This window comes from Pogoniulus pusillus, chromosome 11 (assembly GCF_015220805.1).
Source record: "Pogoniulus pusillus isolate bPogPus1 chromosome 11, bPogPus1.pri, whole genome shotgun sequence".
Lineage (NCBI taxonomy): Eukaryota > Metazoa > Chordata > Aves > Piciformes > Lybiidae > Pogoniulus > Pogoniulus pusillus.
The window spans coordinates 6911008-6926410 of NC_087274.1; the positions used below are offsets into that span (position 1 = coordinate 6911008).

Here is a 15403-nt window from a genome sequence, read left to right on the forward strand (position 1 = left end):
ACAGCTGCCTCCAGACCAGCACTGATCAGTGCAGGAACTTGGGCTAAGCCCCCACTGATGCCTCCAGACATATTCTGCCAGAGCAGCACAAAGCCTCACTCCAAAAGGCCTCAGCTGCAGAGCCAAGACGCCTACAGAGATGCAACTCCAGCAAAAGCACATTGCCCTATAAAAGCACCACAGCCTTGGGCCCTGCTCCCCGTGGGAACAGCCCAACCTCCACCCTGCCATTCTCTGCAGTTACTGCTGGGGAAGGAATTTTGCAGCACTCGACCCGCTCCCACACAGGCACCCAGCACCCACTGCCCGCAGCAGCAGGCTGCTGCCATCCACTGCAGCCATGCCACCAACCGCTGTGACGCTCCATCAGCTCAGAGCCCCACCACCCAGCCAACTGCTTCCCCATATCTGGGGTGTGGGACGCCCCAGGGCAGGGAGCAGGGCGCGTGGAATTTGGGGGCAGCCCTGGTCTAACTCCAGGGGCCAGCTCCTTTCTCCTGTCACATCGCATTGTCCCTGCGCTGCCAAACACACCAGGCCACCCACAACCTCCCTTCTGATTCACTTGAGCAAGAATCGCTCCCCTTCCCTCTGGACTTGGAGATAATGAGGCAGGAGGCTGCGATGCTGGCAGTAACATTTATTAGGGCTGATGTGTAGCAAATGACTCTCAGGAACTACGCCTGCATCAGTGTGAGACGATTAGGGCTTTGATTTGGGGTGGTTTTGAGCAAACACCTCTTTGAAGGCAGAGCTCTTCACACACCGTTGCAAAACGATCCTCCACGCGGAGGAAACGGCTTCGGAACGAAATGGAGGTTGGCCTGCAAGCAGCAATCGTCTAACCTGTCACAAACCCAGACAGATTTGGCGCTGGGGGACCGAGGGATTGCCAGTCCCTCCTGCCTGCAAGCAGAAGATCCTGTGCAAGGTGCGAGCAAAGCACGGGGAGCAGTCCAGAGAGGTGCCCAACCTTGCGCCCACAGCCAGAGGGGTCTCACCCCTCCACGCTCACAGCCCAGCCCGGCAGCCGTGCTGCTACAAGGGGGTCCACGCCGGTGAATCAGCGCCAGAGAAGGTGGGATCACGTTGGTGGAAGGTGCCAGCAGCCTCCGTCTCCCTCTGTAATTACTACACGTGTAGGCAGCTGCCTGGAGTGGCAGCACGGGCACGGGGGCGGCTGACAGCTCCTCCACCATCTCATTAGCACAGTCACTCCGAGGGCGAGTGCTGCTGCTTCTGGAAAGCGATTACAATGGGCTCCCCGAGCAGAACGCCTCGGGAAAGCCTGCATGGGAGAGGGTGCCTGGTATGGGGAGCACCTCCTGCTACAGACCTCATGGGGAACTGGCTCGACCCCCTTGTCCAGCTGCTGCCAAAACCCCAGCAAGACAATGGCAGCAGCTGGAAGAAAAGCACAGGCTGGCCACCCATCCTACACCCCTGGGCTTGGTGGCTGTGAGGATGCCACATCCAAACTACGCCAGCACCATCCCCCTTCCTTGAGGTTTTCGTCTCTTGGTCACAGCAGTGTTCAAGGCTAAAGCACACACCAGAAAAGCATGGTTCAGAGAAGATACTCATAGCCATGGGGATTTGAAGCATTGAGGGTGGCTTGAGACCGAGACTCCAAAGCTTACAGAGCTATGCAGAGTTCACACAGTCCCCAAGCCTCCAAACGGTCATAGCAGACCACAAAGAAACGGGCAAACACCAGGTTCCTGCACATTCCATGCCACACATCTCCAGAGTCCAAGAAAAGCATCGTCCTCTCCAGAAGAGAAAAAGCTCCTCATTCACCGTGGGGAATGCAAACAAAGTCAGGATCAGCCCCTCCAGTTACCCACACAGAGAACACTGAATTGGAGAAACCCATGAGATCTGACTCCAGCTCCATGTCCTCAGCTGTCCTCACTAAAATACCAAGAAACTAAAGTCTTCACTAACTGATTGAGACCTTTGAACACCTCTAGAGTCCATCTTAGGCTCGAGATCCCCACACACCTTCTGCCCTTCAAGCAGACCAGCCAGGCTACAATAGAGATGGTGTTGCTGCTTGCTGCAGGCCAAGGGTGCTCTGCTCCATCTCTGAGGAGCAATGAAGCCAACGGTCAGAGGCAAGGAAGGAGCGTGCCCAACATTCACCCTTCACCCCTCGTTTCCTGGGAGAGTGAGCACCACCTAAGCACAGCTGATGCGATGGCTTAAGCCGCACTGCAAGAGCCTTACACGGCTGTGCCCAGGGAAACAGTGACCTGCTCTGCAAACCTCTTATTAGCACAGTTCTTGGAGGGCAACACACCTCAAACGACAACTGAGTCACCTGCTGCTGAAACTGTTGCCAGCAGCTGTCCCCAGCCCAACCACGCTGTCACCCAATCCAGGGGACCAGCACAGCCAGGTGACAAGCGCCAGCAGCTCTAACCCTGTTTGTCCAGGCAGCTCCCAGGGTTGTGCCGATACGCAAACACTCGGCTCCTTGGGAGGGAATGGCTCCTGCATGCACAGTATACGATGGCATCAACACTGCCAGTGCCAGGCTCTGCCCAAGTCCGAGAGCAGCCAGCACAGTGGCAAGTTTGGGGCCACCAGCTGTGCTTGAGGGGTCTGAGGGTGTCCTAGACACCCAAGTCCCAGCTGTAGCCACAAAGCTCCATTCACAGCCCCGCTTTACATTCAGAGCAGCCAAATTTTTGGTGCCATAAGCTCCCTCTGAACAGCTGTTCTGCCCAAAACCATCTTCCAAACCCAAGAGTTTAGAACTTCACTACCTTGGCATTTTTTTGGCAGTGATTTTTTTTTTCCTCTCAGAGGGAGTGAGAGTTTCCCCCCCCTCCCCCCTTGCTTTATGCTCCCAGGTAATTCAATCTAACCACTTAAAATGCAGGAAATCATGCAAGCTCTCCAGTTTAACAAATGACATCCTGCATTACATGTTAGGCTAGAAGGGTTTTATTAGGCTCAGTCATAGGACCCAGCAGAGCAGAAACCACTTCCCCTCACCAGGAAAATTAAAGTACATAAATTATTTGGGCTCTTCTCCTAACAACAGGAGCAAAGCAGAAGGGGGGGGAAAAATAAAATCAAGAGATCCCAAACTCCAGCTGCAGCCAAGGCACAGAAAAGGCTCTGGCCACTTTTAATTGCTGCAGGAAAGAGAGTGATTGCCCAAACCTGCTCGGGACCGAGGTGATTTGGGGACAGCACTGCTCACCCGTGGGGTCACACAGCTTCCCACGCGGGTCCCGGCACCCCCGGAGAAGGGGGGGAGGGGCTCCAAACACGGCTTAGGAGGGTAAATCAGGGTGCCTAGGAGCGGTTTGAGATACCAGGGGGAAAGCCCGGAGTGGCCAGGGCTGCTCCTCCCTCCCGGCTTCGGAGCTGCGAGGCCCCGGCAGCAGCTGCCAGCCCGGCCGGTTCCGGGCGCTCGGTGCTGGCATTACCCGACGTTCCCGACCCCCCGCCGGTGCCTCCGTCCGCCCGCAGCCCGCTCTGCCCCCCGCGCCCGGCGGAAAGATGAAAAGGGAGGGGGAACGGGTGGGGGAAAAAATTAAAAGGACCCCCCCAAAGAAGGCGGTGGCGGCGCCGAGCGGACACTTGTTGCCGGGGCTTACCTTGTAGACATTCTCGGTAAGGCGATGCACCTCCTCGGAGCGGGACATGCTGGGCGGGCCGGGCAGCACCATGGGCGGGCGGCGGGGGCTGCGCGGAGCGGCGCGGAGCCAGGCGGCGGTGCGAGGCAGAAGCGCGGAGCGGCGGCCGCGGCGCGTTTTATCAGCTCCCCGCCGGCCCGGCCCCGCCCCGCCGCCACCGGGTCCGCCCCGCGGGGAGGAGCCCAGCCCAGCCGGGCCGGGACAGCCCGGACTGGGACGGGCCAGGCTGGGCTGGGCGCTGGGGCACCGCCCGGGCTCGGCGTGGGGCTGGAGGTGCGGGGGACGGCGGCGGGAAGGCTGCGAGCTCAGAGGGCGGGTGGCGTGCACCGCGTTGTGCCACGTCCCCTACCCCCTCCACAGCCCGTTCCTCACCCTGTGTTCTCTCTGGTACTCCATCCCTTACGCCACTTCGCGTCCCATGCTTCTCCCGATAGCCCACGTTCCCCATTCCATATCCACTCCGTGGCCCATAACCTATCCTGCACAGCCCCGGGTTACAGCCCATCATACTCTGTACCACACCCCTACTTTGCCCCACTCCATCTCTTTCCATACCCTAAATCTCTGCTGTACCCCACACCCCATCTTACCCCTTGTGCTGTGCCCCGTTCCCAATTGTGTGGGGTGGACAGGTGAGGACCAGCTGGAAGGAGAAGAGCAGCTGATGGTTTGAAGGGTATTGGGGAAGAGATGGCAGATGCCATCCAGGAGGGCCAGGAGAGGGATGAGTGGTCACCGCAGTGTATGGGCAGCACAGCTTGTGGGCATGTCCTCACCCGGGAGCAGAGCTTGGCCCATGGGAGACCAGCCCAGACAGAAGGAGAGGCAGTGCTTCACTGTCTCCACACTGTCCCCACACTGTCCCACTGCCAGGAGAACCAGGCTCCCTCCTCATCGCCCCACAAACACCAGGATTCTCTCAGGAGGACTTTGCCAGCCCTCCCCGTGGGACTCTGAAGCTGCAGATCCCCATGCTTCCCATCACTTCTCTGTGCAAGTCCTTGGGCGTGTGAGGAGTGGGACACTGCACCAGAGCCAGCGCCCTGCGTCCTTAGCCAGGGCTGTCAGTCCGTGGCTCAAAGGGAGCTTTACAGAGTCAGAGCTGTCCCCGCATGCCTATGGCCATACAGAGGAGAAACATCTGGAAGGCTCCACGTGCAAACTGCCACCAGCTGCCTCATCCTGGCTCTCAGGCCAAGCCTTTCTCTCCTTCCTCTCCCTGCTCCCTGCTGCAAGAGCGGTGAAACAGTTAAGCAGCTAAGCAACATTTTTTCCATCATCTCCTCCATCAGTTCCGAGAACAAGGAGTCCAAGCAGCCCAGGTCGATACCTTGGCCCCAGACCTCCCCTTTGTATTTCCATGCTGCCTCTGGCTCTCCATCCCAGCCCTGGCGAGGAGCAGGGTGGGCACTGAAGGCAGCCACTCACTCCGGCCACACTTGGGTTCCGTTTTGGCTTCTGTACCCTCAGAGGTTTCACACTCCAAAGGACAGGGAGGAATCAAAACCCCCTGAGAAGGGTTTTTCTCACTTTTCTGGAGCACCTGCTTAACCCATTCCCTCTGGAGCTTGAGAGAGACAAACGATGATAGGATGTAACCTCAGGGGGTCCCAGGAACAAGCCCCACATGGATGGTGTTCCCAGGAGGGATGCCCAGCTGCCTGCAGCGGCTCAGGTGCCTCTTCCCCACTCACGCTCACTCAATCTCAAGCAGCCAAGCTGGGCAGCTCTGGTGGGATGCCACTCCCTCTGCCAGACACCAGCCCCTTGCTGGCTTTCTAGTGCCAGTGAAGAGTTTCAGCTCCAGTGTCCGGGAAGAGCATGCCTCCATCCGCATCTCCAGCACCTTATTTTTAGTTACGTTATGTAAGTTCTTCGCTACGTCATGGATGTGGGGGGTTCTTGCATCTAATTCCAGTCTGACAGCCCAGCAATTCAAACAAGCTGTTCCTCTGGTGAAGAAGATAAAAGGATTTGTAATTTCTCATAATAAAAGAGGCCCTTTTGGGACGACCCTCTGAGAATCTCTGGCATCTAGGGCTGCTCGCAGGCAGCCGCTCTACTTTCCTGCCATCCTCTGCTTCTCCTTATCCCCAGGAAATTTGATTACCGAAATCCTTTCTGCCTTGTACCCTCTGGTTCCAAAGTGAGGCTTTGGCTGGAAGCAGTCAGCGATTTCTCAGGCTCACATGCAGGCACAGATGTGCCAAATTAGAGTGGCCCTTGACTTCTACTACGGCAGAAAGTCTTGGTTGACAACAGCTACCTAGGGCTGGTCCATGCTGCCCATCCTGCTCCTGCTGCCCATCCTGCCTGTGCTGCCCACACTGCCCGTGCTGCCCATACTGCCCATGCTCCCATGCTGCCCTTGTTGCCTTTATTTATCCTGCTGCCCATACTGCTCATAGACCACACACTGTCCATAGTCCCCACGCTGTCCATACTCCCCATCCTGCCTGTGCTGCCCATGCTCCCATGCTGTCCTTGTTGCCCTTATTTCTCATGCTGCCCATAGTCACCACACTGTCCACACTCCCCATCCTGCCTGTGCTGCCCATTCTGCTCATGTTGTCCTTGTTGCCTTTATTTCTCATGCTGCCCATACTGCACATAGTCCCCACACTGTCTATACTTCCCATACTGCCCGTGCTGCCCATATAGAGCAAAGCTGGAGGTGAGTAGGTTCAGACTGGATGTGAGGAGGAAGTTGTTGAGCATGAGAGTGGTGAGAGCCTGGAATGGGTTGCCCAGGGAGGTGGTTCAGGCCCCGTGGCTGGAGGTGTTTAAGGCCAGGCTGGATGAGGCTCTGGCCAGCCTGATCTAGGATAGGGTGTCCCTGCCCATGGCAGGGGGGTGTTTGGAATTAGATGATCCTTGTGGTCCCTTCCAACCTATTTCTCATACTGCCCTTAGTGCCCATGCTGCCTGCATGCCATGACGCTGTGCCAGGGCTGCCACCCAGCAGCCTCCTGGAGCACCCTGGAAACTCACAGCAAGAAAACCTGCCGGTGCCTCGTGCTGTAACATTTGCTTTGCTTGCCTTATTTATTTAATTGTTGTTATTGTTGTTGCTAGCTGACTTTTTGTCAGGGTGATTCACTCCCTGGGGCTTGGCAGCAGCTGGAGCGTGCCCAGGGTAACCATGGTGGCAGAGTCCTTCACGGGTTACCTACATCCCCGTGGCAACTCCTGGTGCCTCCTGTGACTTTTGGAAGGTGGGGAACCTTCCACTGTGAGGGCTGTGCTGGAGAAGCCAAACCTGCTGGGTGCCATATGGGAAACCCATCGCACCAGACCTGGAACGCCAAGCAGGATAAACACAGCAGCAGCCCTGCCCTGCCCCAGCCTCACCAGCCTTGGAGCTGGCACATGTCCCTGTCACTGGAGCAATCCCTCCCCTTTGCAAAACCGGGGTCCCTCCCTGGGGTGACAGCACATCAGCACACACAGACAGAGCACTGGCCACCTCCAGCCACGGGTGGAGTGAAGTTGCTGTGGCAACACCAACTTATGTAATCCACCCAGCTCGGCTGCAGGTGTGGGGAGGAAATTGTGCTATTTTCAAGGTTTCATTAGGTTCCTTCTTAATTAGCAGCATGGCATGGTGCCAGCTCTGCCAGCCGGGTCATGTGCCCCAGCGAAGAGACCACGCACCATGCCAGGGTGCTGATGGCCAAGGGCAGTGGTGGGAGAGAGAGATAGAGGGACAACAGCTCCTCTGGGTTGCCAGCGACGTGGACCACATGCTCACCACTCACCAAAATGCCTTCATAGGTGGGTGTGGTGGCTGCAGGGTGGCACAGCTGCCCAGGAAGAGGAAAATGATGCTGCCATATCCTGGGTGCCTCAGGAAAGCCTCCTGAGACACAGAAGAGAGGGAAAAATAAAGGTGAGTTATAATCCCTCATGCCCTCGAATGTGGTGTGTCACCAGGTGATAGAGAGGAGTAAACAGAGATGCAGCCTCCTGGTTCTTGCCATCCCCCTTCTGCCAAGGGGCACAGATGGGTGATATGCCAACAGGAACAGCTCTGGGTGGTCACTACTCACTGCTCAGCACCTTGAAAGAAGAGGGATGGTGTTAGATTAGGAGAGAACAAGCAGGCACCAGCACACCTTTGTAGATGCCAGGCTGCAGAAGCCATCTCTACCTCTAACCCAGCAGCATATCCAGCATGGTCCCAATGCAGGGACTGGGGCAGAGGCTGCTCTGCTCCCTGCACAGGATCACAGGAGCACAGGATCACAGGAGCACAGGATCACAGGATGTCAGGGGTTGGAAGGGACCCAAAAAGATCATCAAGTCCAACTCCCTGCCAGAGCAGGACCATACAATCTAGCTCAGGTCACACAGGAGCACATCCAGACAGGCCTTGAAAGTCTCCAGAGAAGGAGACTCCACAACCTCTCTGGGGAGCCTGTGCCAGTGCTCTGGGACCCTTACAGGAAAGAAGTTTCACCTTGTGTTGAGCTGGAACCTCCTGTGCTGAAGTTTCCATCCATTGCTCCTTGTCCTATCCCAGGCAGCAGTGAGCAGAGCCTGTTCCCCCCCTCCTGACCCCCAGCCCTCAGAGATTTGTAAACATTGATTAAATCCCCTCTCAGTCTTCTCTTCTACAGACTAAACATCCCCAAGTCCCTCAGCCTCTCCTCATCAGACAGTGCTCCAGTCCCCTAATCGTCCTCACAGCCCTCTGTTGGACTCTCTCCAGCAGATCCCTGTCCCTCTTAAACTGGGCAGCCCAAAACTGAATGCAGTACTGGAGATGGGGTCTCAGCAGGGCAGAGTAGAGACAGAGAACCTCCAGCCTCACCTTGACCTGACAGCCCCACAGATGCCTTTTCTTCTTCTTTTTGCTGGGTACTGAGAGGAAGAGCTGAAGCCAGGTGCCCGTGGGTGACCCCAGTCCAGAGCCCAGTGCAGGTCAGGTGCGTGTCCCGGAGCATCGGCCTCTTAAAGAGATCCCCAGGACACTTCCGTGCTTTGTGGCTCGCAGATGGCTTCCCCATCAGAGTCCTGCTGCTCTGCTCTGAGCCCTCTCCGTGCTGCACCAGGAGTTAGTTAGCTCATAAACAATTTAAATGTGATTTTTTCCCCCTGACTTCTCCCAGGACAGAAGGCAGGGAGTCACTGGGGGATCAGGTCTGAGCACAGCCAACCCAGCTGTGAGCACAGGACAGCCTTTACCATCTCCACCTTGCTCAGCTTGGGCTCCTGCCTCACTGATTAGCAGGTGGAGGATTCTTCCTCAACACCTGCAGAGGACCTACAGGAAGGCTGTGGGAGACTTGTTTAGAAGGGCTTGTAGAGACAGGACTTGGGGCAATGGTTTGAAACTGGAGCAGGCTAGATTTAGGTTGGACATAAGGAAGGAGTTATCACAGTGAGAATGGTAAAATAGTGGAACAGGTTGCCCAAGGATGTGGTTGAAGCCCTGTCCCTGGAGACATGCAAAATCAGACTCCATGTGTCCCTAGGCAGCTTGATCCAGTTGGAGGTGTCCCTGCTGACTGCGGGGGGCAGTTGGCCAAGATGACCTTTGAGGGTCCCTTCCAACCTGCTGTGATCTGTCAATCTGTAAATGCCAGCCTGGCACCTGCTTGGTTTGGAGCACCTCATGAACCTCCACAGGAGCTGGGGCAGCAAAACCCACCCCACAATCTGGCTCCTGCAGCCACCCACCCAAACATGTCTCTCTCCTCTGCAGCATGGCCAACACTCACTGGATGCCAGCAAGAGTGGCTGCAGTGCCTGGCCTGTACCTGACCTTGTGCACAGGTGGATGCTGAGCTCTCACCACGGGCACCATGCTCCTGAGTGTGCCACACTGAGTGCATTCATGCTGCTCCCTGTGCTACACTGAGGCACACAGCTTCACACCTTCTGCTTTGGAGGGTCAGGACTTAAAAGCTGTCACAGAAGTGGAGGTTCCCTGCATGCACCCGCGGCTCTTAGCCCGTTAAACCCCCCCCCCCAGCACAAACCACAAAGCAACTAAAGCCATTTACTGTGGATTAGCAGAGGATGAACAATTCAGGCTCTTATTTCATCGGGCGGGAGGGAGCTGCAGCACTGCAATCCAGCACCGAGCCTGAAACGGCAGCGACAGCAACTTCCAGCTCCTGCTGCACACCCTCCCTCCTGGGACTCCCTGCAGGTGACAGCACAGGTCAGGAGTACGGTACCGAGAAGGAAACTGAGGCACAGCAGAGTAACTGCCCCCATCATTCCCAGCAGATTTCCCTAATCCCATTGGAAACAGCACCTGACCAAGCCTCCCTGCAGCGTGAGCTGCTGTTTCCAGGTATTTGTGTCCCAGGAAGAGTTTTGCTCCCCAGTGTGCCACAGCAGCTCTCCTCTCTCTCCGTGTCGCTCGCTGCCTCATGGTCCCGCTCACGGCGAGGGCTGAGCTCAGCCTGGCCTCGGAACGCAGCTCTGCCGGCACCAGCCCAGCTGCTGCCCGCACAGAGCCTGGGCTGGGGGCTGGGACCAGGTCTCTCCACCCGGTTCGCTGATGGCAATGAAAAGGCCAACATGGTGCTGACAGAGTGCTCAGCTGCAGGGATGGACCCCCCGGGATCGCCCTGCTTCTGCTGCCCCCTCCCCAAGGCAGAGCTTTGTGGGTAGGTGTCTGGGATGCTGCCCAGCTCAGGGCTGCCTGCCTGCCTGGTTAAAATGAAGCTGGCAACGCAGCAGAGTGCCCAGAGCATGGCCCAGAGCTCCAAACTTCTGACCGAGGGGAGACAGGGACCTGCTGGCGTGTCCCCTGCACACCCTGCCTGGCTTCTGTGGGGGTGGCTGCGGGCAGAGTGTGGGCAGACCTGGCAGGGATGACACAAGCCAGGCTGCACGGGAATGCGATGGAGCCAGCATGGAGGGGCCTCGGTTCTCCCGGGAGGCTCCTGGGGAGAGCGAGCGCAGGGAGGAGCCGGAATGACGGAGGAAACAGGGAGTGGGTGGGAGAACAAAGCGCTGCGGATGCAGAGAGCTGTGGTGGGGACTGGGAAGATGGAGGGAGCAGAGGCACCGAATGGGATGGGGGAGGCAGCGAAGGGGCAGCCAGGCTGGCGCTGGCCTGGCAGAAACAGACGATCCTGTGGCCATGCTGCCTTCTTCAGGGACCAGGGAAGGCTGGGAAGGGAGAAATCTCAGCTCCAAAGCAATCAGCAAAGCCAACCTGTGCTAAACCATGCTGGGGTGGGAGCAGGCAGGGTGCTGTGTGCTCCAGAGGCACCCCAAAATGTGCTGTGAGCCCCACTCCCAGGCTGCTGAGCAGCCCAGAGGCTCTCTTCCTCCTCATCTGCCCCAGCTCCTGCTTTCATGAGTGAGTAATGCTGAATTACAGCTCGCTAAGGAGATCTCTGGGGATACTTGGGAATAGCAGGAATAGTTTATGTGATTTGCATAATTGGCATGATGGGATTTTGCATCACGTTGCTGAACTCGGGGAAGTGTATGGGGCAGTGCCTCCAGCCCATGCAGTGCACAGAAGCACTGAGTGCTGTAGGGACCCTTGAGTCCTTCCTCCCACCCTGCCCAGCCTGAGCAGCCAGCTGCAGAGGGGCAGCTCACAGAGACAAGGCTGAAGGGACAGGATCAGGCCCCGCTGCCATCGCTTGCCCAGTGTCACTTCTTCCTTTCTGTCAAAGCAACACTGCTCTGGGCTGGCATGAGACTCCCCCAGCCCCATGGCACCATGGGTCACATTTGCTCATTCCATGGCTGTGTAGAGCAGGCCTGGTCAGGCTGTCACAGCCCTGACCAGCTTTCAGGCTGCAGCACAAATGCTGGTCTCAGGGCTGAAGCACATGAAGCCATTCCTACCTCTTCTCTTCTAGTCTCAAGGCCACCCAGCTTCCTGCTCGACATCACATCCAGTCTTTCTGCACAGATGGGCTCTGCAGGAGCATTGTCTCCTCCTGATTCAGAGGCTTAGGCACAGCCCTGGGACTGGTCTCTGCTCGTTTCCTCCTCTTGCTAATTAATCATGCACTGTCTGGCTGCGACTCCTTCCAGCCCCAAGTGCAACCCAGCATCAGTTCTCCTGCACAGCCTGATCCCGCAGCTGGGAGCCCAGCCCATGTCCAGAGCAGATGGTCCCACAGCTGGGCTGGCTGAGTGGCAACCAAGAGCTGGGGGACCACCAGTCACTCCACGGTGCTTCAGAGACACCCAGCGTGTGCCCTCCCCTTTTGAATTGAGGAGCCACATTCCACTGCAGGGCAGGGAAAGCAGCTCAGGTTTGGAGTAAAAACAACAGAGTGACCCAAGGACTCCTTCCACATGAGACACGCTCTGGCCACGGGTCTGGCTGCCCCTAGAAGGTGAAGTTCTGGCTCTCCTAACTCCAAGCAGTCACTGCTGAAGCGCTTCAGCCACTGCCAAGCACCGCCGTACACCGACAGCGCCTGTCTGGCACTAAGAGCCAGCAAAGGTCACATTCCCCAGCTCCACCGTGCAGCTCTCTAACAAATCTGCTTTGTTCTCATCACTGCTCTAATTAGGAAATTGTGCTGATTTTTTTTCCTCCCCACAGTTGAACTATCAAAACTCAGGCTTGTTCTCTGCCAAAGCCTCTTCCATCCCTCCGCTGGTGACTCAGCGTGACACCAGGGCCACTTGAAATATGTGAACAGGGAAAAGGAAGGAGCCAGAGGCCAATCCCCTGTGGTTCTGAGCGTGCAGCCGGGGGCTGGAGAAGGGGAGGGGGGAGGGAGGTTGGCATTGTGAGGCCTTGAGTACAAAACAAACCCTCACCAGTGCCACCCCCACCAGCACCCTGCTCCTCGGGCTCATCTCTCCCATGGAAGGCACAGTGAGCTTGGGGGTGTGGAGTGCTGAAGAGGCAGAGAAAGAAAATTGGAACACCACTACCAGCACCACTGTGAACCTCCCCAAAGCATAGAATCATAGAACCATAGAATCACAGAACCACAGAATCATAGAAACACAGAACCACAGAATCATGGAAACACAGAACCACAGAATCATAGAATCAATCAGGTTGGAAGAGACCTCCAGGCCAACCCAGCACCCAGCCCTCTCCAATCAACCAGACCATGGCACTAAGTGCCTCATCCAGTCTTGTCTTGAATGCCTCCAGGCATGGCAACTCCACCACCTCCCTGGGCAGCCCATTCCAATGCCAATCACTCTCTCTGACAACAACTTCCTCCTAACATCCAGACGAGACCTCCCCTGGCACAACTTGAGACTGTGTCTCCTTGTTCTGTTGCTGCTTGCCTGGCAGAAGAGCCCAACTCCACCTGGCTACAGCCTCCCTTCAGGTAGTTGTAGCCAGCAATGAGCTCTGCCCTGAGCCTCCTCTTCTGCAGGCTGCACACCCCCAGCTCCCTCAGCCTCTCCTCACAGGGCTGTGCTCCAGGCCCCTCACCAGCTTCCTTGCCCTTCTCTGGACACATTCCAGTATCTCAACCTCTCTCTTGAATTGAGGAGCCCAGAACTGGACACAGCACTCAAGGTGTGGCCTGACCAGTGCTGAGTACAGAGGTAGAATAACCTCCCTTGTCCTACTGGCCACACTGTTCCTGTTGCAGGCCAGGATGCCATTGGCTCTCCTGCCCACCTGTGCACACTGCTGCCTCATCTTCAGCTACTATCTACCAGCACCCCCAGGTCCCTTTCTTCCTGGCTGCTCTGTAGCCACTCATCATTGAAAAGGTTTTGGTTGGAGGAGACATTCAGAGGTCATCCAGTCTAAGCTCCTGCAGGGAGCAGGGACACCTGAAGTACTCAGTCCTGACTTTGGTGTTTGCCAAGGAGGACAGAGGACAAAAAGCCATAGAGAGGTTGTTCCCAGCGGGGTGGGAGCTGCTGCCCAAGGGTCACCAGGTAGGGCTGCAGAGACAGCTGTGCCTGAGGGCTGCCTCTCACAGCTGCAGACCATGTCCCTTGTGTCCCCCCACACCTCCTCTGCTCAGCACCCCAGCCACAACTCAGAGCTCACTCACGCCAAAGAGTGACTGGGCCTGGCCAAGAGGTTCACAAGTCAGCTGCCAATGGGCTTTTCAGTGACCACTTGTTCCTCCCTGGGTGTTGCAGGAAATATATGAATCAGTCATGACATAAAGCTGGGCCAGAGAGTGTGCAGTTGGTTTGGGGGGGTTTTGGTAGCTGTTTTGGAAGTGTGCAGTCATGTGCAGCTGTTTTGAGTGTGTGCAGATGTTCTGGAGGGGGTGCAGTCATGTGGATGTGTGCAGCTGTTCTGAGTGTGTGCAGATGTTCTGGTGTGGGGTGCAGCCATGTGGAGGTGTGCTGCTGTTTTGAGTGTGTGCAGATGTTCTGGGGGTGCAGTCATGTGGAGGTGTGCAGCTGTTTTGAGTGTGTGCAGATGTTTGGAGGGGGTGCAGTCACGTGGATGTGTGCAGCTGTTCTGAGTGTGTGCAGATGTTCTGGTGTGGGGTGCAGCCATGTGGAGGTGTGCTGCTGTTTTGAGTGTGTGCAGATGTTCTGGAGGGGGTGCAGTCATGTGGAGGTGTGCAGCTGTTCTGAGTGTGTGCAGATGTTCTTGGGGGGGTGCAGTCATGTGGAGGTGTGCAGCTGTTTTGAGTGTGTGCAGATGTTATGGGGGGTGCAGTCATGTGGATGTGTGCAGCTGTTCTGAGTGTGTGCAGATGTTCTGGAGGGGGTGCAGTCATGTGGAGGTGTGCAGCTGTTCTGAGTGTGTGCAGATGTTCTGGGGGGGGTGCAGCCATGTGGAGGTGTGCAGCTGTTTTGAGCGTGTGCAGATGTTCTGAGGGGTGCAGCCATGTCAGGGTGTGCACCCCTGCCATGGGGGTGCAGGCAGCCTCTCTGTCTCCCCAGGCAGTGCTGCCACCAGCCCTGTTGGCATAGAAACTGCCAGGGCTCTGCCACAGCCTGGCTGCGTTACACAATTCAGTTAAACAAACACCAGTGCAAGGGCTGCTGCTGCTGCTAACGCCGAGGGAGGGGGAGGGAGAAGCTCCCAGGCTGCTTGGAGAGAGAGGGGGGGGGACTGTGCCAAGGAGGCCTTTGGGCCATACCAACTTCTGGCCAACTTACTGAGCACGGAGGGGTTGGCTGCAGAAGCAGCAGCAGCCAGAGCCCCAGCAAGCCCCTGACCTGTGCTGATGCTCAGCTGCCTCCCCGACAGCGCTGAGGCTAAAGGCAACGCTGCTTGCATAAGGCTCACATCGGTGCCCTTTCCCCCGCAGCCCCACGCCAGGCATGTTGGCATGGGGGCAGAGCCCATGGGCCATTGGCCAAGAGTGGCTGTTGCCAGTGTGCCCTTGGAAAGGGACCTTCTCTGTGGAGCAGAGCAAAGGACTGGAAGCTCACAAGGGAGCTTCTCCCTTCCTCCAGCTGCTGCCTCCTGCACTGGGCGATGAGCCTGCATTGCCACCCAGGTCACGTTAAAGTGGACTCCAGCAGCCACTCCAGGAGGAGGGACACCTGCTCCTGTAATTGAAACCCACTGTCACCTTCACGTGTGCTGTGTCTGTCATGGGCACGTTTGGCTGGTGGCCCAAACCTCACCAGTGCCTCTGGCAAGGGGTCAGGGCTGTGCCAGGACTGGGGGCAGTGGGGAGGCTGCCTGGGAGTGGGCAAGGAAGCAGAGTGAGGCTGCCTGTGCTCTCCAGGGTTTAATTAGCAATGAGCTATGATGGCCTGAACGACTTTCTCCAAAGGAGGACACTCCGATGTAACTAAACATCTGGCCAACCAAAACACAGCTGGAAGAGCTCCACGCTCAGCTCACACCGTGGGGT

General features: G+C 57.0%; 1 protein-coding gene across 8 annotated transcripts in view; it reads right to left on the reverse strand.

Annotated features, from left to right (window-relative positions):
* Positions 1-3752, reverse strand: part of BAIAP2 (BAR/IMD domain containing adaptor protein 2) — a 55925-nt gene extending 52173 nt beyond the window's left edge. For 7 of the 8 annotated variants that reach the window (XM_064150731.1, XM_064150727.1, XM_064150734.1 and 4 more), the window contains exon 1: positions 3615-3751. In XM_064150731.1, coding sequence (XP_064006801.1) covers positions 3615-3686 — 72 coding nt within the window. In that variant the 5' untranslated portion in view covers positions 3687-3751. Of the gene's footprint in view, positions 1-3614 lie in introns of all 8 variants that reach the window. The other variant, XM_064150732.1, reaches the window with a different exon arrangement.
* Positions 3753-15403: the final 11651 nt, after the last annotated feature.